This window comes from Beauveria bassiana (genome assembly GCF_000280675.1).
Source record: "Beauveria bassiana ARSEF 2860 unplaced genomic scaffold BBA_S00006, whole genome shotgun sequence".
NCBI classification, from domain to species: Eukaryota; Fungi; Ascomycota; class Sordariomycetes; order Hypocreales; family Cordycipitaceae; genus Beauveria; species Beauveria bassiana.
In genome coordinates, this window is record NW_007930841.1 from 1,256,502 (window position 1) to 1,277,974 (window position 21,473).

The following is a 21,473-nucleotide window of genomic DNA, read 5'->3' on the forward strand; positions in this document are numbered from 1 at the left end:
TCTTGTCGTTCTTTCTTTTTTTTTTTTTGTTTTTTCTTTTTTGGCACGAAACTTTTGGGTTCTCATATTTGTTATTTTATTACGCGGCATCATACGACAGCGAGCAAGGGAAATTTGAGGTGGCGCCATGGCCAAAAACATGTCGGGATGTTTTGACGGGTCGCCAAAGGGAGGGCGCGCGGGTTGCATTTTTGTTTTTGTGAGATTGTGTGTTTTATGTTCTTTGCGGGTATGTATGTACTGGATGACAGTTCCGGCCGTGAAAAGACTGCTGAACAAAGTCGTTGCTTGCTTTCGTGCTGTTGTCGTTGCCGTTGTCGACATGCTGCTCATTTTGTTGTATCCTTCATCTGTCATTATTTCATCTGTAGACATGGTATGGCCTGGATGCCCCTCATTGCCTTGTTATATTACACTATGATTTTGGGGGCAGCAGGTTCAAGACTGTTTAAAACAAAGAATTTTACAATGTTTGAATAAAATTTTGACTGCATCATCGTGACTGAGCATGTTCGCTCGCCGCTTCGCCAATGTAGTTCATTTCTCATGTTACATAAAAGTCTCTGGGTATCAATCATTCATTCTCTACATCGCTCTGCGCCTCTCTCTTCACGCCTCTCGATCCTGACGACCCTGATCCTTGCTGCTGTTGCGATTGCACCGGCTGCTCGTCCCCTCCTCCTTGTCCACTCTGCCTCGCCGCCGCCTCATCCTTTCCCATGACGTTTTCAAACTGCGACCACAGCGTCTCCACCGACGAAAACTCGTTGCCCACCTAACGTAACGTCACACCCCGTCAGCCGAGTCGTATGTTTGAGGCTCCCCCCTCCCCTCTCTACATCTTTCAAAACGTACCGCAATGATGGACTCCAACGAGCGGTTCAGCTTGTTAATGTTGCCGAGGACCTGCTCAAAGCTCTGCAAAGGCTTTCGTCAGCTCCTAGATTGAAGAATGCGCCGAAAAAGAAAGGTTGAAAAGGAGGAAAAGATACCATGGCAATGTCGCCGAGGAGAGCTTCGCGCTGCTGCTCGAAATACGACTTGTCGCGGGACGGACCGGCAGACGCGCCGCGATGACTTGACGCCATCTCGTCTTCTTCTATTCGTATATGGTAAATGTAGGCTAATTCACATGCGCAGAGCATCAATTGTTTTTGCGCGCGCCGTTTGGAGTCAAGATGAAGAGCTGTTGTAGACGTTGAGATTCGGAGCTTTATTTACCCCCCCTGTCGCGTCGGTCGCGTAGAGGGACCATCCGAATCCGCCACACCGCAACCCACCGCACCCCACCGCACACTGTGGATGTAAAGCCTCCGCCTCACAGAGCAACTTGGAATTAATACGGAATGATTACACATTTTATATTCCGATCCATCACTCACCTTGTCGCGTACATTTTGACCATCCTAATTTTACACTCGCAGCCCTTGCCCAATCACGAGTTAGCCCCGTGTAGTGAATACGACAATACAAACACACGAATACTGCAAGATGGTGTTGATGTAGATCAGTTGGGACAGGAGTAAAGAACAGTAAATATTGCAAAAAGACAAAACACTTAAACGAACTCCAAAAGTGCGCCTGACCCCGTTCTGCAAAAGACCCCCCGGAATACTATGCATACATCCCCGAAGTCATTGGTATCCAACAAGAAATATTTGTGATAAGAGTTCGTTGCAAGCCCCTTTCTTCTTTTTTTCTTGGTCCCATACCGTTGATTCGGTCATTGTCATGAACAAGACTTTGAAATCATGAAAACAGAAAAGCACGAATAACCACCCAATCATCATCGTCTATATTGATCCTGCCGTCGATCATAGTCCTGAGGCCGCAGCCCTCTAGCCATCATGTCCCGCGGATCTCGTGCATCCCGCGGGTCAGGGCCTGGATAGCCTTGCGGGCCCTGAGGAGGTGGCGGCGGCCCTCTGGTATCGTAGCCAACAGGTGTGTAGCTCCGGCCAGGCATCTCTCTTGGGTCGCGAGGTACGGGCGTCGACGAGTAGCGGTTGTAGGACGCGGGCGGTGGCGGACCAGGGTCGGGAGGCCGCGAGGTGGCCGGTGGTGCGTAGCGACTTTGCATCGGCTGCGTGCCGTAGGCTCGATCGTCTCGAACAGCGTGAGGGTGAGGTGGCGGCTGCGATTGCGGAGCTGGAGACCACGACTGCTGCTGCGGCGGGCCCTGCGATGTCTTGGGCCCGGGGCCCTGTTGCCAGGCGTTGCTGGGAGGCTGCTGGTGTGGTGGCCAGCCTGAGTCACGCACATTCTGCGGGGGCGGAGGGCCGTGATCTCTTCCTCTAGGTGCCGCATGGCCAGTGTATTGAGGAGGTGGCGACCCAGCATGCGAGGGCGGCGCCGAACCGTATTGGGCCGGGTAACCGGGCTGAGGCTGAGGCTGGTATGTCTGAGAAGATTGAGGAGCATACCGATGAGGTGCTGTCGGTGGCGAGTTTGTAGCCGTGTTTTGCGGGACAGGGGGGAATGCATGTGATCGGTAATAATCGCGATCGGGTTGGGCATCCATGCCCATCCGAGATCCCGGCATTGGCGGAGGTTGCGAGGGTTTGAGTGAAGGCATACCTGCAGGAGCCGCTGCAGGAGGAGGGCCGCGACCATACGCGTGGTAAGCTTGCTCTGGTTCGCGACGCAAAGGTGCAGAAGGTTGCTGTGCCGGGGGCGGGCGCGACATGGGCTGTGGTGGCGGTGTTGGGACAGCTCGAGCCGCCATTTCGTTGACTCGCTTCGGTGCTGGTGGAGGATCGTCGTTGAGCAAAGACATGATGTTTGACGTCTTACGTGGTTCGGGAGGCTTCGCTAGGCCGCCAGTAGGGACGGGAGTACGGGACTGTGGAGGAGCATGGGAAGGGTAAATCTCTCCAGATGGCGGTCGTGAGCCCATGGTCGACATTGGTCTCGCCACAGGCGGCGAGTGGCTAGGGCTGGGATCGCCAAGTAGCCCTCGGGCAGGCTGCGGTGCCTGACCATAGTTGCGCGGCGGTTCTGTCGTTGCCGGCCGTCCGAGAGACAGCGGCTCGGGCCTGACTTGTCCCAAGCTCGGCTGTTGGCGATGGCCAAATGGCTCGTAGCCACCATGTTGCGGTGGCATCTCCTCCTGCTTCACACGCATGGGCTGACGAGCGAGATCGCGCTCCCGTTCCCTTTCGCGCATGTGAGATTCGCGCAGTGCAAGTTCGGCTTTTTGGCGCTCATGTAAAATTCGCTGATTTCGGATGTCGGGGCTACCAGCGCCAGGTCCTTTCGGTGCCAAGGGTCCGCGAACCTCTCGGTCACGATCAGGAAAGCCAAAGGCAGGCGGGGGCCCACGTTCTGTGCGAGAGGGAGAAAGCGGCTGACCGACTGGCGGTGGCGCGGCTTGGGCTCCGACGGGCTGTCCTGCAGGCGGCCCAAGACCTTGTGCAGGCGCCTTTGCAATAGGGACACCGTAAGCGGGGTATCCTGGTGTGCGGCCTGGCTGTCCATTGTCTTGCTTGACTGGCGGCGGCGGCTCATTGTGCATATCCATTCCCGGTGCAACGCCAAAGGGACCAGGGCGACCAGGGGTAGGTGGCAGTACATCATATCGTCTTCCACGACCACCAGTGGTGGGCATCGGTGGATCAGGCCGTTTTTCACCTCGTATACGCTTCGCGTCTGCGTCATTTACAATGGCCTCCAATTCTGGTTTCGTCTGGTCTTTTTGACGAACGAAATAGTTCTTGACCTAGACATAAGTGTTAGCCTTTTTTTCTCCCATTCGTTCGTAATGTGTTTAGCTTACCATAACTGCGGTTTTCGATCCCATGTGATTTGCAATACCGGTCCAGTCAGATCCAAATGCCGCGAGCAGCAGAGGAAAATCGTTAGATTCGGATACACTCCAGTAACTAGATGCTTGCGTAGCCGCCTTCCGATCTTGGTTAGACTGGGACAGGTTGAAAGTTGCCATGGCCGGCTGAGGTGGTGGTGGCGGCGGCTCTGGCCTGAGAGATGGCGCGGACAGCACATCCACGATGGGCGGCGGGACCACAGGCGTCTGCTGCCTCTCAATACCGGTCATAGGCTGCGAATGAACAGAGAACGGCGGCTGGATGCCAGAGGGAATAGCCTGCTCGAAGTTGGGTATGGCGGGATGGATTTCGTTGGGTACTGGTGCGGGACCTTCAGGTATACGTGAAGATGATCGCGGCCGTCCCTTGCTTGGTCCTGGAGTAGATGCCGCGGATTGCGATTGATTCGCCTTCTTCTCTTTGGCTTCCTTTTCCTTGTCCTTGGCCGACTTCCTGCCACGCCTTCTGCCATCGGCCTTTTCCCCCTCGCCTCGAGCACGGCGGCCAGGGGTCGATACGGGCGTAGAAGTGTCAGGATCGATGGGAGGTTGCTCAAAGCCCCATGTAGGAGCAGCGGCACGTCTGGGGCGTCGCCTCTCGCCATTCTCACCGGCTTCCTGATTGTCTTCCGTCTCCGGATCGGCATTGCCAAGTTCAGACATCAATGCACTAGAACGCTGCTTGCCTCGGCCCTTCTTGCGCCTCTTGGGCTGCTTCTTCAGCTTCTCTTTGAGATTGAGTTCCTTCTTCATCAGGTAATAATATTGGATGCATGTACCAAAGTCACGGTTGGGTATGACTTCGGCAATCTTGCCCCACTGCTTGGGATGCTCCAGATATCGCTTCTCGAAAAGTTCTGCTTCTTCTTTCGTAAAGTTATTCACCGGCGCAAGAACCTGCCAAGTAGATACGAGTCTGTCTTGCGGCGTATAACCCGTGTGGTCCCAGTACTGTACATTCTGGCGTTCTTCTGCGTCCCAGTACATGCTAGGGATATCGGCTTCTTTCTCGCTCCGGTATTTCTCTTTTTGAATTCGCAACTCTCGTTCCTTTCGCTCCTCATCTTCTCGCATCGAGGCTTGCAGAACGCGCTCGAGATCACGTTCAGTGGCAAAGCGGCGTCCCGAGGTACGGCCCTCGGGCTTTGGTTCAGGTGTCGCCGCAGTTGCGGGTTCTGGGATGGGCATCGTGACGGAGAACTTGTCTCGACTCTTGACAGCAACCGGATCACTGGAGGTGGTGAAATCGAGGTAGCGGATATAGTTGTCGGCATATACATGGCGCTGCTCGTTCTGTTCCCGGTTGCTATCCAAATGGACTTTGCTCATGTGCTGCGCGACGTAGTTATCGAGTTCAGGATCAGTCTCCAAACTTGCCAGAAACTCAGTATCCTTGTCCCAGGGCTTTGTGGCGAAATGCGGCAGGCTGTCGGGAGGCGGAGTAGCCATGTATTGTCGAGTAGCATCGACGTCCAGATACGTGTCATCCTCGGATTCCGTCTCGTCATCCTCAACTTGAGAGGGCGTGCTGGGGACCTTGGATCCGGTCTCCGTGATTTCCATAGGCACAGGGGCCTCAAGTATCTTGAACTCTTCAGACTGTAGCTCCGCGGATTCTGCGGCCCCATTGAGTTGAGGCTCCAGTTCCAGTTCGGGCTCATTCAGAACTTTGTCGATTTCGGGAATCGGCGGTACTACTGCTGCTGGCTGTTCGGCCTTTGGTTCTGGTTGTGGTTCATTCTCCGGTTTATCAAGCAATTCCACGAGTGGCTCCTCCAGCGATTCTTGCTGTAGTCTCTCCTGCGGTTCTTCCTGCAATCTCTCCTCCGGTTCCTTCTCCGAGATCTTCTCGGGTCTCTTCTCCGGTTCCGGTTCCGTCACCAAACCCTTCTCCAGATTCTTTCCCGGCTCCGGCCCCGGTTCCGACTTCGACTGCAGGTCAAGCCGCAAGTCTGGCTCCCCCTGTCCGCTCTCAATCTCCGGAATGGCAGCCACAGGTGGAATAGGGGTCTCTTCGTTCTTGGTGATGACCGGAAGATCGGCGATGGAGGGCATTGTTTCTTCTGGCTTTGGCTGGGGTTCCAATATAGCAACAGCCTCTGGCTTTGGCTGGACTACCTCCTTTTCATCATTGGCTGTGCTGATTGCCATGCCTTCTGGCGGTTGGCCAAGCATCTCCACCAACCCTTCACCGTCGTTCAGTATCTTGACCATAGACCCATGGGAGAGTGAGGCATAGCGGGAAAGGACTTCCAGTGGCAGAACTGGCTTCTGTAGCTTGCTTAGCTCGGATTCAGTTTTGCTGATTTCCATATCAAAGTAGTCAGCCATGTCTTCGTCATCGTCGGATTCGGAGTCGTCGTCTTTTAAATTTTTTGGCGGGAGCGAGAATCGAACAACGCCAACAGCAGGCCGCTTGCGCTTGCGACCAACTTTTGGTGGCACGTGCTTGGTGCTGAGCTTCTGGGTGGATGGCCTTTCGGCTTCCTGAGGTAGCTCGCCTTCATCGAGATCGGCAGCCAACTGCTTGGAGTCTTGCACCTCATGTTCGCCTTTAACAATCTCGCCTGGTTCGGCGCTATAATTGGACCGCGATCGATTCTCCGTGGCTGCGACAGAATCAGAATTTGCCCCGCTACTACGGGGGCGTCGTTGCTCTGGATAGTCGCCTCCGTAAGCAAAAGTGTGAGATCGCATTGCTTTGGGAGAGTCTGGTATTCTTCTGCCAAAATGTCGACTGGGGCCTGGTGGAGGGCCACGGACGCTCAGAGAAGGACTACCAGGTCCCAAATGACCCGAGGAAGGCGGACGATCGCTGTGCGCCCTGGGCATAGAAGGTGGCTTGCTGGTGCTGTCAAGCGAAATCGATGCTCTGTTTGGCACAGAGCCAAATGCTGGGGCCGATGGTGCGACGGGGGGAGGCGATACCTCACGGGATTGCGGTGCCGACTCTATCGGATTTGGAGTGCGGGCGTCCGGCTTGCCTCGAAGGTGATCTCTATCGAGTCTATCGCGATCATCGCGTATATCTCTGCGGCCATCTTCGGGATAACGATCTCCTCTATCTCGATCATCGCGGTCTCGACCCCAGCGGCCCTCCTGAGAACGGCTTCTGGGATAGCGATCATTGCGGTCGTCGTAGGGAGTGCGTCCTCTACCTCTGTCAGGACCCCAATCACCCCTTCCCCCTCTTCCACGGCCTCTCATGAAGCCGCCTCCACGCGAAAACGAAGGACCGCCAAAGGGCGGGTCGGAGACTGCAGATCCAGCCGAAGGCGGCCCAGCGTCGCGAGAGGCGCGGCGAGGTCTTTCGACGTCTAGTGGGGGCGGTGCATCGCGGTCACGATCTCGAAAGTCCCTGTTGGGCGATCTGGGACGTCCAATGGGGGAGCGCCTGCGGCCAAAGTCGCGGTCGCGCCAGTCTCTATCCCTGTCACGATCACGGTCTCGCTCACGGCTACGATCATCGCGATAACGGTCGCGAAAATCAAGGTCCCTCTCCCTGCCGCGTTCTCTGCTATCATCGCGAGCTGGCCAGGGACGGCCCCTGCCGCGGCCGCGACCGCCGCGAAAGTCTCCGGCGAAACCACCTCCGCGGGGACCATTGGGCAGGTCGATGAGAGCCTTGGGGCCCCGAGGCGGGTCTCGACGCATGGAATCGCCAAAACCATCACGATTAGAGGGAAAGCCGCCTTGATTGCCTCTCGATTCGGCGGATGAGCGGCGTCTATCCTGGTCATATGGCGGTCCACGGTCGAAGCGATCCGGGGAACGGTCCCTAGGAGAGCGCGACCGCCGGTCCGGCTCATATCTAGAATATCTAGAAGCCCTAAATGAAAAAGTTAGTCAAGTGATGAGGGGATAAATACCCGAAGCTCGGTCAGCGATGGCGGAGGTCGGGTGGTGGCGTCGCGAAGTGCGGCTGGTAGGGGTGGTGGAGTGGTAAATGCGTACATGCTCAAGAGCAGGCTACTGTGTCGCTACTTGGCGCGACAAAATTACGGTCCCATTCGCACAGATAGAGAGGCGTAGATCAAAAGGCGCGTAGAGGAGGAGAGTTGGTGGGCGTTGTTGTCGTGAGTAGGGTGGTGGCCTCCTGGCGATCGGATCGCAGAGATTCGTGTCGATGCGCGGAAGGACAGGCGAAAAGAGAGCGGGCGGGCGGCAGGGCGCAATACAGAGGGCACAAGATTAAGAAATACAGCCGTCAATATAGATGCGGGCGTGGAGCAGCAGCTGCAGCAAACGGGAGGGAGGTATGCGTGGTGGTTGGTGATGGAAGTCGGACGGAAAGATGGATGAAGGGATCAAAGGATGCACGGAGGTTCCACCCCCGGGCAGGTACTTGAAAATACGGTGCAACCACTTGCACCGCACCAACCCTTTAGCTGGCAACAAGTGGGCCAGGGCCTCGGGCAAGATGCCCGCCAAAGTGCATCGCAGCGGGAGGCATCGACAACAAACTCGCCGAAACTTCTGGAGAGAGGGAAAGAAGAAGAGGCAGAAAAGAAAAGACGTGGGAATCGCAAAGCTACAGAGATAGTAGGCATTATTTACTACTTGTCCATGCATCAAACACAGGTACAATGGCGTGGGCAATTCTCGGTACACCAGCCCCAAGCTTGCAGTCGGACCAATTGACCAGCAAAAGCCGGGTTAGCGTCCTCACCAAACTACGCTAGTCTCAACTCGGCATTGTCGTGTTGGCCTAGCCACGACCCTACCTATTTTTTCCTGCATTTTTGATGCAACCGCAGTGTTTGGCAGGCGTGGCAGGCGTGGCAGTGGCAGGTGGCACAGTGAGGCGTCCCTCCAGTTCAATAGTGGAGTCACCAGAATTTCGTACTCGTTAGCTATGAGTCTGATGCCGTACGGAGATTGATTGCTACGAACCACACTGCGCACACAACTTATTCCAGTCATCATGGCTGGACAATCTGCTCCTTCAGGCGCCAAAGATGCTGTCCTCGTCAAGTCCGAAGACATGCCCGCCGATGCCCAAAAGGTGGAGGAGCTCGACTTCAACAAGCTCAACCGTCCCATCACAGCACACGATCTTTTCATGGGCATGCGCCACATGGGCTTTCAGGCCTCTGCCATGAGCGAGGCCATTCGAATCATCAACGAAATGGTAATACTACGTTCCATCTCTGATGAAATCTTTGCTTTTCTTTCCATGACAACAATAATAACACGACATCCCGTCTCTAGCAAGCCTGGAAAGACCCAGAAACTGGTGACAAGACAACCATCTTCCTCGGTTACACCTCTAACCTGATCTCATCTGGCCTTCGCGGTGTTCTTCGCTGGTTAGTCGAGCATAAACACGTATCTGCCATTGTCACCACAGCGGGTGGCATCGAAGAAGACTTCATCAAGTGCCTTGGCGAGACCTACATGGGCTCCTTTAGCGCCGTTGGCGCCGATCTGCGCAAAAAGGGTCTGAACCGCATCGGAAATCTCGTCGTGCCCAACGCCAACTACTGTGCCTTTGAAGACTGGGTCGTGCCTATTCTTGACAAGATGCTCGAGGAGCAAGAGGCCAGCAAGGGCACCGACGACGAAGTTAGCTGGACGCCTTCCAAAATCATCCACCGCCTCGGCAAGGAGATCAACGACGAGCGCTCCGTCTACTACTGGGCCTACAAGAATGACATTCCCGTCTTTTGTCCCGCACTAACTGACGGTAGCCTTGGAGACATGCTCTACTTTCACACCTTCAAGTCTTCACCCCAGCAGCTCAAAGTCGACATTGTCGAGGACATTCGCAAGATCAACACAATCTCTGTGCGCGCTAAGCGGGCCGGTATGATCATCCTGGGCGGTGGCGTGGTCAAGCATCATATTGCCAACGCTTGCCTCATGCGCAACGGTGCAGAATCCGCGGTCTACATCAACACAGGGCAAGAATTTGATGGCAGTGATGCCGGCGCCAGGCCAGATGAGGCCGTATCGTGGGGCAAGATTAAAATTGGCGCCGACAGTGTCAAAGTAAGTGATTGAGCCGCTCATGAAGGGCAGTCGGCACTTGAGGTGAACCGATATTAACCTCTGCCACAGGTTTATATGGAGGCGACGGCATGCTTCCCATTTATCGTAGCAAATACTTTTGCCAAGGACACTTGAACGACAATCTATGCATTCAATCGTCAAAAACATACATGAGCATTTCAACCAACAGATAGACCGGGTTCCCAGAGGCGGATAACTACTGAGCCTCGCACACCTCTCCTTAGGGCTCCTTGATAAGTTGCTTGAATTCACCGAGAGCCTTCTTCCACGTCGCCTCACCATCGCCGTCAGCCCAGGCGCCGACGCGCTCGAGGCCATCTAGGTCTTCCTTCATGTGAGCCTCTTTAGTAGTTCCATCGAGAATTGTGATTCCTTCCAGGCCCATGACCAGTGCATAGTAAGCAGGCACAATACCAACGCCGGCCCCTTGCAAAACATTCACGACTGGCTGGCTCTTGATCAAGTGAGGGTTCGCTCCAATGGTCCAGAATGACTGGAATTTGACATCGTGCTCCTTGCAGAATACGCGCAGCCCAGCCTCGTAATCGGTGTCTGGATAGAATCGGTTTTGAACAATAGCCGGCTTTACGGTAACACGGCTATGGAGTGCTTCGACGATGCCAAGCGTGGCGTTGGAGATGCCCAGGTTACGAATCTTGTGCGGGTGATAGCCTTCCAAGGTCTTCCATGCCACTATGGTGTCGTCGAGTGTGTCGAGTGGGGAGTGCAGCACAAGACTGTCAAGATATGCGTCCTGGCCGTCTATTGTGAAGTTCTTGAGAGATGACCGCACAGATTGATGCACCTTGTCTTCAACGGATGCGCTGAAATCATACGGCGCATTTTCGTTTTGGCCACTGGGCGGTGTAAATTTGGTCTGAATCTATCCAAGCAGTTAGGAACTCTAATTTCGGCGCACAAAGCTTCCTCTACAACTCACAAAAACATCCTCGCGCTTCACAATTCCCTCCAAGACGGCCTTTTTGAAGCCCGCTGCGACGCCTTGCTCATTGTAGTGCTTCGGTTGAGCGGCTGTATCGATGCCGCGAAAGCCAGCCTTGAGAGCTGTATACACCAGCCTGGCTGTCTCGTCCTTCTTCCAGGCCGTGCCATAGACGAGCTTGGGCATGCGCGTTCGGGACACACCGTTGAGGGTAAAATCTCGCGCCAAACGGGACGCCTGAGCACCAAGGGACGGTTGCGCCATGATGTGCGATGACTTTGATCAATTTGTAGGGTGCGGATTGAAAGGTTCAAGTTGATCGTTTGTCTTGGTCGCCACTCTAGGTAGGTAGGAGATAAGCGGGTACATTGCGCGGACAAGAGGTACGTACGCTGCTACTTTCACAGTCCGCGCTGACCTTGACTAAGAATAATTATCCATCCTACATAGATTACGTGGAAGATTAATTGATGATCATGCAAGTCATGTCGTGTATTGTGGTAGGTCTACTCAATGTAGGCGACATGAGCTGAGGTTTGGCTCCTACTTGGAGCGATCAACATGGCGGCCGGTACGCGGGACCGCCTCCAGCAGCCGGGCCGGAGCCCCAGGGCAGCCCTTATCGGAAGCGTCTGTACAAACAGTATAGCCATGATCGGACTGGCGAGTTACAGAAGAACAACCAACGACTGGATTGGAGTCAAACAACGCCTCTGCGGCAGATGCCTGCACCGGATAACACAGAGTTGGCGGCGAATCATTACCAAGCCAAGACTGCTTCATTTTCTTTTCCAACAGCTCCTTGGGTTGCTGAAGAAGCACGCTACAGAGCGTATAAATATAACCAATTTCAATACCCGAGTTACGGTAACATTGTTCTAGAATTGTACAACTTGATTGCGTTCAAGTCACATCTCTCAGCGACCGATATATCGCCACAGCTTTTGAAACTACTGTCCAAGTGTTGTCATCAGATGGTCCAGCTTTATGGCAACATGACTTGAACATTTCCACCTACTGAAATCGATTTCGTGTAATACATTCGTCAAGTTACTCCAAAACTGGATCCCGGCCAAGGTAACGTTGAATCGTGCCTTTTTCCGACGGGCCCGGTTTTCAATAGTTAATGGACGTCATTTGGGAACCCCCACCATCATTCAACGCGGGGAAACCAAACAGCTCTGAATAACCGATTTTTTCCTCAATCACAACTGACCAAGTACTGACAATACTGCATTGACTTGCCAATCGACGTCCAAGGACATAAGCAAATTGGTGTTTGTCGAGATACTCGGAAAGTTGGCTTACAAACCTTCTCCCCTCGGTGGAGTAGCGACAGCATTGCTAACACAACAGCTTCCCCAGACTCTCAGTGTGCAAGTTCGATACAGCCATAGTCGCAATGCCTGACCAAACTCCATTCACCGTCAAATGGGGTATTCTAGCCACTGGCGGTATCGCTGAGAGTAAGCAAACCCACAAGCTGCAATTTCGTGCCGCGCAAAATTTAACATCTGACCTAGCTTTCTGCCGAGACTTGCTCTGTGACCCTGCCGTCCGCGACGTCCACGATATCCGCCACGAGATTGCCGCCGTGGCCTCGTCGAGCTCCGCCGGACGCGCCGCCAGCTTCGTTCAAAAGATCAACGGCCCTTCCACCGCCAAGACCTACGGCTCGTACGCCGAGCTTGTCGCAGACCCCGACGTCGACGTCATCTACGTGGCCACGCCGCACAGCCACCACTTTCAAAACGCCATGCTCGCGCTGGATGCGGGCAAGAATGTGCTGTGTGAAAAGGCTCTCACCGTCACCGCGGCTCAGACCAAGAAGCTGGTCGCCAAGGCCAAGGAGAAGAATCTGTTCCTAATGGAGGCTGTCTGGACGCGGTACTTTCCTTTGAGCATCAAGATTCGGGAGTTGATTACCTCTGGTGCTATTGGCAGAGTTCATCGTACTGTCGGTATGCTGCACCTTTGTCTGCTCACTACACAATAATGGTATATAACTAAACATATCTGCAGCTGATCTGGCCTTTGCTGACGGGCAAGATGACGGCTCTGTCAAGTACCCTGACACTAATCGCATGGTGAATTTGGATCTTGCCGGTGGCGCTCTCCTAGATCTTGGTATTTACGCCCTCACTTGGGTATTTCAGACGTTGTACCACCTCCAGCAAGACAAGGAATCTCCCAACGTCCTCGCCGCCATTGATCAGTACCGCACCGGTGCCGACGAGACGACCAGCATCATCTGCCACTTCCCCAAGAACCAGATGACTGGCATCGCCACTACATCGATCAAGGTGGCCACTAATCCGAACAACCTAAACTCGGCCGGCCCCGCGATCCGCATCCAGGGGACCAAGGGCGAGATCCAGGTCTTTGGCCCGGCCTTCCGTCCCACGCAGTACAAGGTCATCCGCCAGGACGACAGCAAGGTCGATATTGTCGACTGCCCCATTCCCAAGGACCCCAAGGTCGACTACGGCCATGGCATGTTCTGGGAGGCTGACGAGTGCGCGCGCTGTCTGCGTGATGGCCGCAAGGAAAGCCAGACTCTACCTTTGAGCGAGAGTATTGTCATCATGGAGACCATGGACTCTGCGCTTCAGCAAGGAAACATCAAGTATCCTGAGCTCATTGCGACGGATATATTTGATCCCAAGAGCCCTCTCAATGTTGGCAACAAGTAACAATAGGCAGTAAATATGATGTCAGACATATATGATGGGCAAGTAAATCCATCATGGTGGGGTCGATCGTGACGGAGACATGTCCAGCTTGCATAGCATATTTCGGATCCAAAAGTTTTGAGCATGACTGAGGAGTTCGGCTAGAAGCAATTGCGCTGTATTGTAACCACGCCCATGCCTCTCTATCCGGACGCCGTGGGTGGATTTTTTTTTCTTCGCGCATGATCAATAATTTAATGCCGGTATTGCCGTTCGTTCGTGGCTGTTGCCTTGAACATAGCATGAACTTATAGGTAGCAATCGGAGAGCCCGTGAAGATGGAGCTGTGATAACTAAGTTAGTTGCTTTGGTGCGATACTTGGCACACGGCCTCTGCCAGCATGAAACTCAGTTCGCAGGTAATCTTACTTACCTCAACTCGAAAGGAGTAATCAAGGTCAGCATGTTTCTTTATTTCTTGCAACCCCGTGTTACAGTATAGAAGCTGCGGAAATTAATCTCACATCGAAGACCTGTGATTGCTCGAGATCAATAACCGAACGGCGGGGACAATCTGAATTATGATGGTTCATCTGAAGCGTGTTGAAACAAAACAGCAAAGTTCAATTTCCGCGTTTCAAATACCGTCTCATGTCTAGGCTCGATGCATGAATAAGCCCCGACACCTGGAGAAGATACAAGTCGCGACACCCAGAATATGCCATAGCAAATTCAATGCCGAAGTGACTTGTGCGTGCTCAATTCAAGCCTGTTTATGCCTTTAATGTTCATAATTAAGCGAGGGCGTTACGAGAAGGAGCGGACCAAATCAGCTAATAAATCGATGAAGCACGGGGCGTATAGCGGCACGAGGGATCCCTGTAGCGAGCAACTTGTAACGCCACTTGCTTTTATGCTAATTGGGCAACGACCTATACCTCAATGCCGTACGGAGTAACGATTCTAGAAAAAAAAATATCCTCGGAAAAGCGCAAATTGACAGCTTCTAAGAAGTTGGCTACGAACTGCCGTCGTCCAGTCGTCAAGAGGGGCGGCGTAACTGTTGATCCACTCATAACCAACGCCCGCATTTTTTCTTTTGCTCTTCCACATTAGCTGCTCATCATACCAGATCGGTTGATGCTCACGAGACAAGGTCACGATAGGCATTACAAAATGATGAGACTTTATTGAGGAAAACATATTTTCATCCTCAGCAAACCGACAAGTTGCGGCTCCGTGACAGCGCAGAACGCGAGGCACCAACGGAACCCCTCATATGTCAAATCCACCGAGACACACACGCTCATCGACCCCTAGTTTCCATCGGCAATCGAGGCTATAGACAAGGATTGAGGCTTTGTCTACTAATATAGCTATTGCTTTGCTTCCTGCCTTGCGCGGTCAAAAAGTTCTCTGCGGGCCATCATCCGTCCTTTTCCGGTTTCGTGACGTGTTTAGCACTGCTATGCTGGCATTGCTTCGGCCAGTGCATCACCGCTGCAAGCCCACGCCAAGCCGCACAAGTCTCCGGAGCCAATCACAAAGACCATTTGAAGCAACGTCAGTGCCACGCTGAATATACCCGGTCATTGCACGTATTCTCGGCGTGGCCGTCCATAGCCGCCCCGGCCTCCCTGACCAAAACGCTGCAACAGCTTCGCCAACGTCTTTACGAACACGCGACTCCAACCCTTTTGCAAGGGATCAGTGTCTCCAGCCCTTGACTGGAGTTCCAAAGGTGTAACAGCGTGGAGAAGCAGGGCTGATAGGTTCTAGCCAAACGACACCACAGTCTTTACAGGGGAGCTGACAGTCGGGCTGCGTGAAAATCCAGCTTCTTGCCCTACTTTCCACGGTCTGTTCCCAGTTTTCTCAGGGCTCTTCCAATAATCTCGGTGTGGAGGCATCATTACCAAGCAGCAAATGGTGCCAGAGTCGCCTGCTACAAATGCCAGCAAGGCAGAGGCTTACGAGTCCACGCATGTGCATGCCGTGTACGAGGCCATCGCGCCGCACTTTTCATCGACGCGCCACTCTCCCTGGCCCCGTGTGGCCACCTACCTGGAAGCTCAGCACGCGGGGGCCGTTGGGCTCGATGTAGGGTGTGGCAACGGCAAATATCTCGATGTCAATCCCGCGCTGCACATGCTAGGGTCTGACCGCAGCAGCGAGCTTGTGCGTCTCGCACGCAGTCGGGGCAGCAGCGGCGCTGGGCCCAGCCTAAAAGCAACAACAGAATCTTCTGCGACGCAGAAGAGCAGCACTACTGAGAATGTAGACGAAGACCGCGGTTGTGTTCCTGGCGGCACCGAGGTCGCCGTCGCCGATGGCCTCGCTCTGCCCTACCGACTTGGCGCTTTTGACTTTGTCATTTGCATCGCCGTCGTGCACCATCTTTCTACAAGAATACGCCGCGTAGAAGCCATCGGTGAGCTTCTTTCTCGGCTTAGGCCGCCACACCCAACAGCGGCGGCGGCCTCCGCAAAGCCAGCTAGCAACAGCAGCAGCAGCAGCAGCAGCAGCAGCACATCGGAAACGCCCCTCCAGGCACCCGGACGCCATACCACCACCAAGGCCACCGGCTTGGTGTTTGTTTGGGCTCTCGAGCAGGCCAGCAGTCGTCGTGGCTGGAACGAGGACAGCGAGCAGGACACGCTAGTCCCCTGGGTTATGCGGGCCAAAGGTCGGCCCAACGAAACATTTCAACGGTACTATCACCTCTACAGGAAGGGTGAGCTCGAGGAGGACATTGCGGCCGCAGGCGGTGTTGTCGAGGAGAGTGGCTACGAGCGCGATAACTGGTGGGCAGTCTTTAGCCGGCCCCAGTCGTAGACGGCGAACGAGACGGACGGAACACAATCAGACCGCCCCCCCCCTTCCCAAGATCATGCACGCTCCTTGACACACACACGCCCTCTTTTCCCCGCACACGCCACGCCGAGTCTACCTGCTGAAAAGAGTTTTCTTTTTTGGCAGAATTTTCTGAAAGCAAGGCAAACAGGCAGCAAGATGGGATGGCAATATGGAGAACATTGAAACGGAGACGTTTAATAGAAGTTGACGCAAAACAGTTTCTTGTACACCCCTCTTCGTCATAGCTCAAGTGCTACACCATCTTTGAGTTTGAACATCTCAAAGACGGGCTAATAGAAAAGATGGTCAGACTGCTTCTAGTTTGTCAAGGTCATTTGAGACGGCCCTGACTCTACTATTTTGTCTCGCCAAGAAGACGTCATGTTGAACGTAAACGCATTAACACTCAAGCCGGCCTAATTGCCGTGACGGTGTGTTTTGTTTATTTGTGACTCATCCTATCTACTGTGCCTTGAATTGTACTATTGAGCCTATATTATCGATTTTCAAAGTGGCGGAAATGAGCATCAATAGATTAGACATGTACAAGTCAACACGGACGCAGGCAACAAGAAAAAGAACGAACCCAAAAGCAGTTAACCGTTAGAGTGATATTGGCTTTCTTATAGGCCCAGCACCATCTTCGTCAATCCACCACCCATCCACTGCATTGTCGTTAAGCTATTTCGGAGCATAGCAATCCAAGCGATTGTAATTACCATATCCAGTGCATAATTTAGTAATAGAAGGAAAAATGAAGCAGTAAAAATCAGAGAGAAAAAAAATAGCCGCCAAGAGGTATCCCAAAAATGCCAATCCTCGCCAAGAAAATGAATCTAACGCTTGTTTATATACACAACTTTTGTCTTCTCGTCGGCTGACCCTAAAATGGGGGCGCTGTGCTGCTTGTTTCGTGCAAGCGCGAAATGCCACGGTGCTTCTGTGACTTTCCCTTTCTGGATGCTTGGATCATTATTACGTTCCGCTTGCGTGCCAGCCGTCTTCCGGAAACCAGTCGTAGTCCCTCTGTTGTGTCTGTTGTTTGTATACTTTGTAAAACTCGAAATCCGCGCTTCAAAATGCTCGACTCTGTATCCGCCTTGACTCAATCCTTCATATCCATCCATTTACCATGCTATCATACCATGTAGTCAAATTTCCATCAAAATATACACAAGAACTGCAAATGTTATTCCATTCGTCGTCGGTAGTTGCTCTCTCGCAATCGACTGTCCGGGCTCCCGGGTCGCTTCAGCCGGCCATGATCTTGCTCTGGGTACAAGGGCGGTCCGGGCTGGTGGCCGCGCTGCGGCGCCATCCCGTGATGCATGCTCTGCGGATGTGGAGGAGGCGGTCCAGACAAGTGGGCTGACGGTGGTGTCGAGTAAGGTTGGACGCCTGTAGTCAATTCGACAACGCCTGGCAACGGACCGGGCACTCGAGGCTGCTGCTGGGGCTGCTGCTGAGGCTGAATAGGCGGCAAGCCATGTCCCATGTAATAGTCGCCAGGCGCAGGCGGAGGCGGCTGTTGCTGTTGCATTGGCATTGACGTGCCAGAAGGCGGCATAGGATGCGGTGGTGGTGGTGGGCCAATCTGCATGGCAGGCTCACGACGGTTCATGACATTGGGCGGTCGAGAGCCTCCAATGGCTCCGTATGATGACTGTGGCGTTGATGCTCGCATTTCGCGTCCTATGCTCTCTTGCGATTGCGTATGCGCATGTCCTCGGATCTGAGAATTTCGGCCGGCTGCCTCCGCATTGACAGCAGCAAGAGTAAACGGAGTTTGACCTGCTCTTCGCGCCATGTCATTTTCTCCAAGCTGCCAGTGCATGGCTTCTGCCGCACGCCACGGAACCTGTAGCTCCTCGGCCACCTTGGCCCACATCTCTGCTTTGAATCTGTCGTCCAGTTAGCATTGTGAATGATTTGCACCTTCAAGTTGTTCCCGCGCTCGTCGCAAAACTGGTGCTTGCGGGCAGAATGCATCAAACTTTGCGACTGGGCGTTGAACAAGAGCTACTAACCTATCGTACAGTCGTGCAAGTTTATTCTTGCGTTCTTCGTCCCACTCGCTCCGTCGTTCAAGGTAGTTTTGGTAATGTAGACGGCAGCTGATGGAGCTTCGACCTGGCAAGTGTTTCGATACGTCGTCCCATTTCATATTCTTGCCTCGGAGTTCGATAATGATGGCATCTTCCTCGGGAGACCATTTGCTTTGCTTCTTGACAGGCTGCGACGGATAGGTTTCTATGCTTTGCCGAGGTAGATTGCGACGGGTAGACGAGCTGCTGCCCCTCGGAGGGATCGGGGGCATCTGGTGGTGGGACATCTGGGAGGCCAGAGGAGGTGGTCCATGGGTCATGGACTGTGCGAGCATTGGGGCAGCCGCTGGGGCGGAAGAGAAGAGTAAAGGAGCGCGATTTGAGTATTCCGGTGGAATTTTCGACTCATCTGAGTCTTCTCGTTTGATGAGAGAGGCGATATCCACTGTGATGGCCGTTGAAGAGTCTCGTCCAGATGCAGGCTTCCTAGGACCACTCTTTGAAATTCCTCGACAGTTGATGGCAGCGCTAGGAAAAGTTGACGAATAAGGAAACTCTGCCCGCGAGAGGCAGAGTAGCGACTGTGTCTGGATTTGAGCCACGACTGCGATTATGGTGGTTGCTTGCCTGGTGCGGCGAACAGGCAGGCAACAGGTTTAATAAAGTGCTTCGGAGGATGCGAGAGATGGGCCGCAAAGAACGGGGGTAGGGCTCTCTATTGTTAGGCTCTGGGCATGCGTGCCTTGAAATGGTCCAAGAGGTAATGGCTATAAATGAGTCAATGCCCAACGTAGGCCTCCGGACCGTGGTGATTGAATATATAGGTGTTGGGTTGTAATCAGTGGAGAGGCAAGGCGTAGTGAATGACGACAGGTGGTGACAAGTGCTGAAGATGTTTGGAAAAGACGGTAGGTGCTAGTGAATGCAGTGGCAGGAGCAGAGTCAGGCGTATGTATGGTGCGGCTGTGCTTTATCTGAAAAGAAGGTGAAGGTAGGCTGGCATCAAGGAACGGTCAAGTCGAGAGGTGGTTAGTGAAGGAGGGCTGTAGACAGGTACTTGTACAAAGAAGGAGTGGAAGAGATGAATAGAGAAAAACCCTGACCAGCAAGGCCACAGCGAGCAGTGTTTATGAGGCTAGGCGAGAGCATGATTGGACATGCCGGGGTTTCATCCGACCAATGGGGGGAGATGAGCAATGCAGATGAAGCAGAGACTTGACGGCGGCAAAACCTCAGCACAGTACCACCAGATTATTGTACGGGGTACTGTGTACACGTTTGGAAAAAAAAAAAAAAACGCCTAGCCTGGGGGCGCCTGGATTAGACAAGGGTAGTCTTTTATTATTATTATTTTTTTTTCATTTCCTGCCAATTTTTCTTCTTTTAATTCCCTGTATGTCTTTGCCAACAGATCGGGTTACCAAAAAAAAATGTAAAATAAAATAAATAAATAAAAAAAGAAGGAAGAAGCAGGGGTCCCTCCAAGGCAATGTGCTCTTCTTTCACCCGAGTCACAGGCATGCCCAAGTTCCATCCACATCAGGCCCATCGATGAGAAAACGTCAGACAAGCAAGGCCCAGGTAAAGAGAAGGAATAGGTAATAAGTGGGAGGCAGAAGCCCAGACCGGGAGTAGGGGCGTGTGGGAATTGGGTCAGGGGCGTGGATGGATGGGTCAGGCAGCCCAGGGCCTGGGTAATGGTATTGCGGCAGCCAAGCAGCATAGGGATAGAAACAGATCCAATGCACAGGGTTCATCCCACTATAGCTGCATGCTAAAGTGGCTGGCTCGCCAGGCGGGAGGTTTGCTTTGGTTTGCGGAAGGGAAGCCGGAGGATGGATAATGGTCGCCACCTCGACCAGGCAGGCTAACTGGGGTGCGGCTATCTGCAAAGGTGTCTGCCACGCATGTTAGAGTTGAAGGGTGTGCAATGCGGATATGCATCTACTACGACTGCGTGTGGTACAGCAAGGCCCTGTGAGTGTAGTGTGTAATAAATAGGTGTGTAAACTGTGTCTACAGCATCTCGCAAGCATGTACGTACCGAGGCGTGTTGGGGGTGCGCATTGTGACAGACAGGAGGGCGCGGGAAAAGAAGGCATCAGAGGTCTGTGTTGGGCCCGACTTATATTTGCCATCTGTTAATTGTTCGGATGCATCTTGGTTGGTTTCCGCATGTCAATGAAATGTAAGCTGTCCGCCGGTCGTACAAATCACAGATTAGACCGAAATTTGGGAGGGTAAACGCATGACTGATTAAACTGGTTCGCAATTTTCTTTGCAACTGTTTATTTGAAGCCTCGTGACCTGAGCGCGTACATGTGAAAAAAAAAAATGGAAAGGTTAGCGTATCAGTACTTGAGGCGGTTGGAAGTAGGCGAACAGAGCGTATGAACATTGAGAGGGGGGGTGAATGGAACGATGTGATGTGATGTGACATGCAGACGCTGAGAGCTCGGGTTCACGAACAAGAGCAGAGTGACTGAACAATAAGAAGAGGAGACGGCGAGACAAGACAGAGACACAAGAATGGGTAAGAGCCAAAAGAGTGCTTCGCTAATAGGCCAGAAAGGGGCCAAGGGGCGGGAATATAGCTGGGTATTCCTGACAGGAATAGGGCTATCTTTTTAGGCAGAGCTAGCCAGTTTAGGGCAATTGCAAGTGACCGCACGAGGGCGTCGTCGCGGAGAAAAAATGTCATGGCAAAGAGAGAAGACGGTGAGTCGGGGCAACGAAGCGAAGCAAACAACTAACAAGCTCACTGGTTTGAGATAGGGCAGAGGGGCCGCAGAGAAGAAAGGGCAGTTGCGACTGGGTGCATCGTCGGGTTCTGAGCCATTTGAACGGACCAGCAAGGGTCTGGGGTCATCAAAAGCAAGGCGGTGGGAGGGGGCAAGGAAGGAAGAAGGCGGACAGCTCTGTAATCCGTACTGAGTCGAACAGTCGGCATGTGGCTTGAGCCGTGGAGTGAACTCGTTCAAGGAGAATGAGCATCTCTCAAGGCTTTTGACAGCAGGGTGAGTTCCTGTCCTTCGTTGCACAGTGTGACCGGCAATAACTACGCCTGACACTTGTGATCACTTGACGTGGCTCCATTGTCGGGCTTTTTTCCCCTGGGGCCC

General features: G+C 53.3%; 8 protein-coding genes across 8 annotated transcripts; 4 read left to right on the forward strand and 4 right to left on the reverse strand.

The window, feature by feature from the left end:
* Positions 1–574: 574 nt before the first annotated feature.
* Positions 575–1,088, reverse strand: BBA_03156 (DASH complex subunit Dad1; the record flags this gene model as incomplete). Its single annotated transcript, XM_008598253.1, has 3 exons — positions 575–775; positions 856–918; positions 993–1,088. The coding sequence occupies 3 exons, from the start codon at positions 1,086–1,088 to the stop codon at positions 575–577; spliced, it is 360 nt and encodes a 119-aa protein (XP_008596475.1).
* Positions 1,089–1,786: 698 nt separating this feature from the next.
* On the reverse strand, positions 1,787–7,779 carry BBA_03157 (myb-like DNA-binding domain-containing protein; the record flags this gene model as incomplete). Its single annotated transcript, XM_008598254.1, has 3 exons — positions 1,787–3,718; positions 3,776–7,555; positions 7,693–7,779. 3 exons carry the CDS (start codon positions 7,777–7,779, stop codon positions 1,787–1,789), a joined length of 5,799 nt encoding a protein of 1,932 aa, XP_008596476.1.
* A 968-nt stretch (positions 7,780–8,747) lies between these two features.
* Positions 8,748–9,949, forward strand: BBA_03158 (Deoxyhypusine synthase (DHS); the record flags this gene model as incomplete). The annotated part of the gene is made up of 3 exons (XM_008598255.1): positions 8,748–8,954; positions 9,035–9,814; positions 9,884–9,949. The coding sequence occupies 3 exons, from the start codon at positions 8,748–8,750 to the stop codon at positions 9,947–9,949; spliced, it is 1,053 nt and encodes a 350-aa protein (XP_008596477.1).
* Positions 9,950–10,055: 106 nt separating this feature from the next.
* Positions 10,056–11,042, reverse strand: BBA_03159 (aldo-keto reductase (AKR), putative; the record flags this gene model as incomplete). The annotated part of the gene is made up of 2 exons (XM_008598256.1): positions 10,056–10,718; positions 10,776–11,042. 2 exons carry the CDS (start codon positions 11,040–11,042, stop codon positions 10,056–10,058), a joined length of 930 nt encoding a protein of 309 aa, XP_008596478.1.
* Positions 11,043–12,180: 1,138 nt separating this feature from the next.
* On the forward strand, positions 12,181–13,471 carry BBA_03160 (dimeric dihydrodiol dehydrogenase; the record flags this gene model as incomplete). Its single annotated transcript, XM_008598257.1, has 3 exons — positions 12,181–12,244; positions 12,302–12,739; positions 12,801–13,471. 3 exons carry the CDS (start codon positions 12,181–12,183, stop codon positions 13,469–13,471), a joined length of 1,173 nt encoding a protein of 390 aa, XP_008596479.1.
* A 1,905-nt stretch (positions 13,472–15,376) lies between these two features.
* BBA_03161 (tRNA (uracil-5-)-methyltransferase TRM9) lies at positions 15,377–16,285 on the forward strand (the record flags this gene model as incomplete). The annotated part of the gene is made up of 1 exon (XM_008598258.1): positions 15,377–16,285. The coding sequence occupies one exon, from the start codon at positions 15,377–15,379 to the stop codon at positions 16,283–16,285; it is 909 nt and encodes a 302-aa protein (XP_008596480.1).
* A 1,210-nt stretch (positions 16,286–17,495) lies between these two features.
* BBA_03162 (myb-like DNA-binding domain-containing protein) lies at positions 17,496–18,686 on the reverse strand (the record flags this gene model as incomplete). Its single annotated transcript, XM_008598259.1, has 2 exons — positions 17,496–18,207; positions 18,334–18,686. 2 exons carry the CDS (start codon positions 18,684–18,686, stop codon positions 17,496–17,498), a joined length of 1,065 nt encoding a protein of 354 aa, XP_008596481.1.
* A 1,595-nt stretch (positions 18,687–20,281) lies between these two features.
* Positions 20,282–20,676, forward strand: BBA_03163 (uncharacterized protein; the record flags this gene model as incomplete). Its single annotated transcript, XM_008598260.1, has 3 exons — positions 20,282–20,328; positions 20,374–20,458; positions 20,650–20,676. 3 exons carry the CDS (start codon positions 20,282–20,284, stop codon positions 20,674–20,676), a joined length of 159 nt encoding a protein of 52 aa, XP_008596482.1.
* Positions 20,677–21,473: the final 797 nt, after the last annotated feature.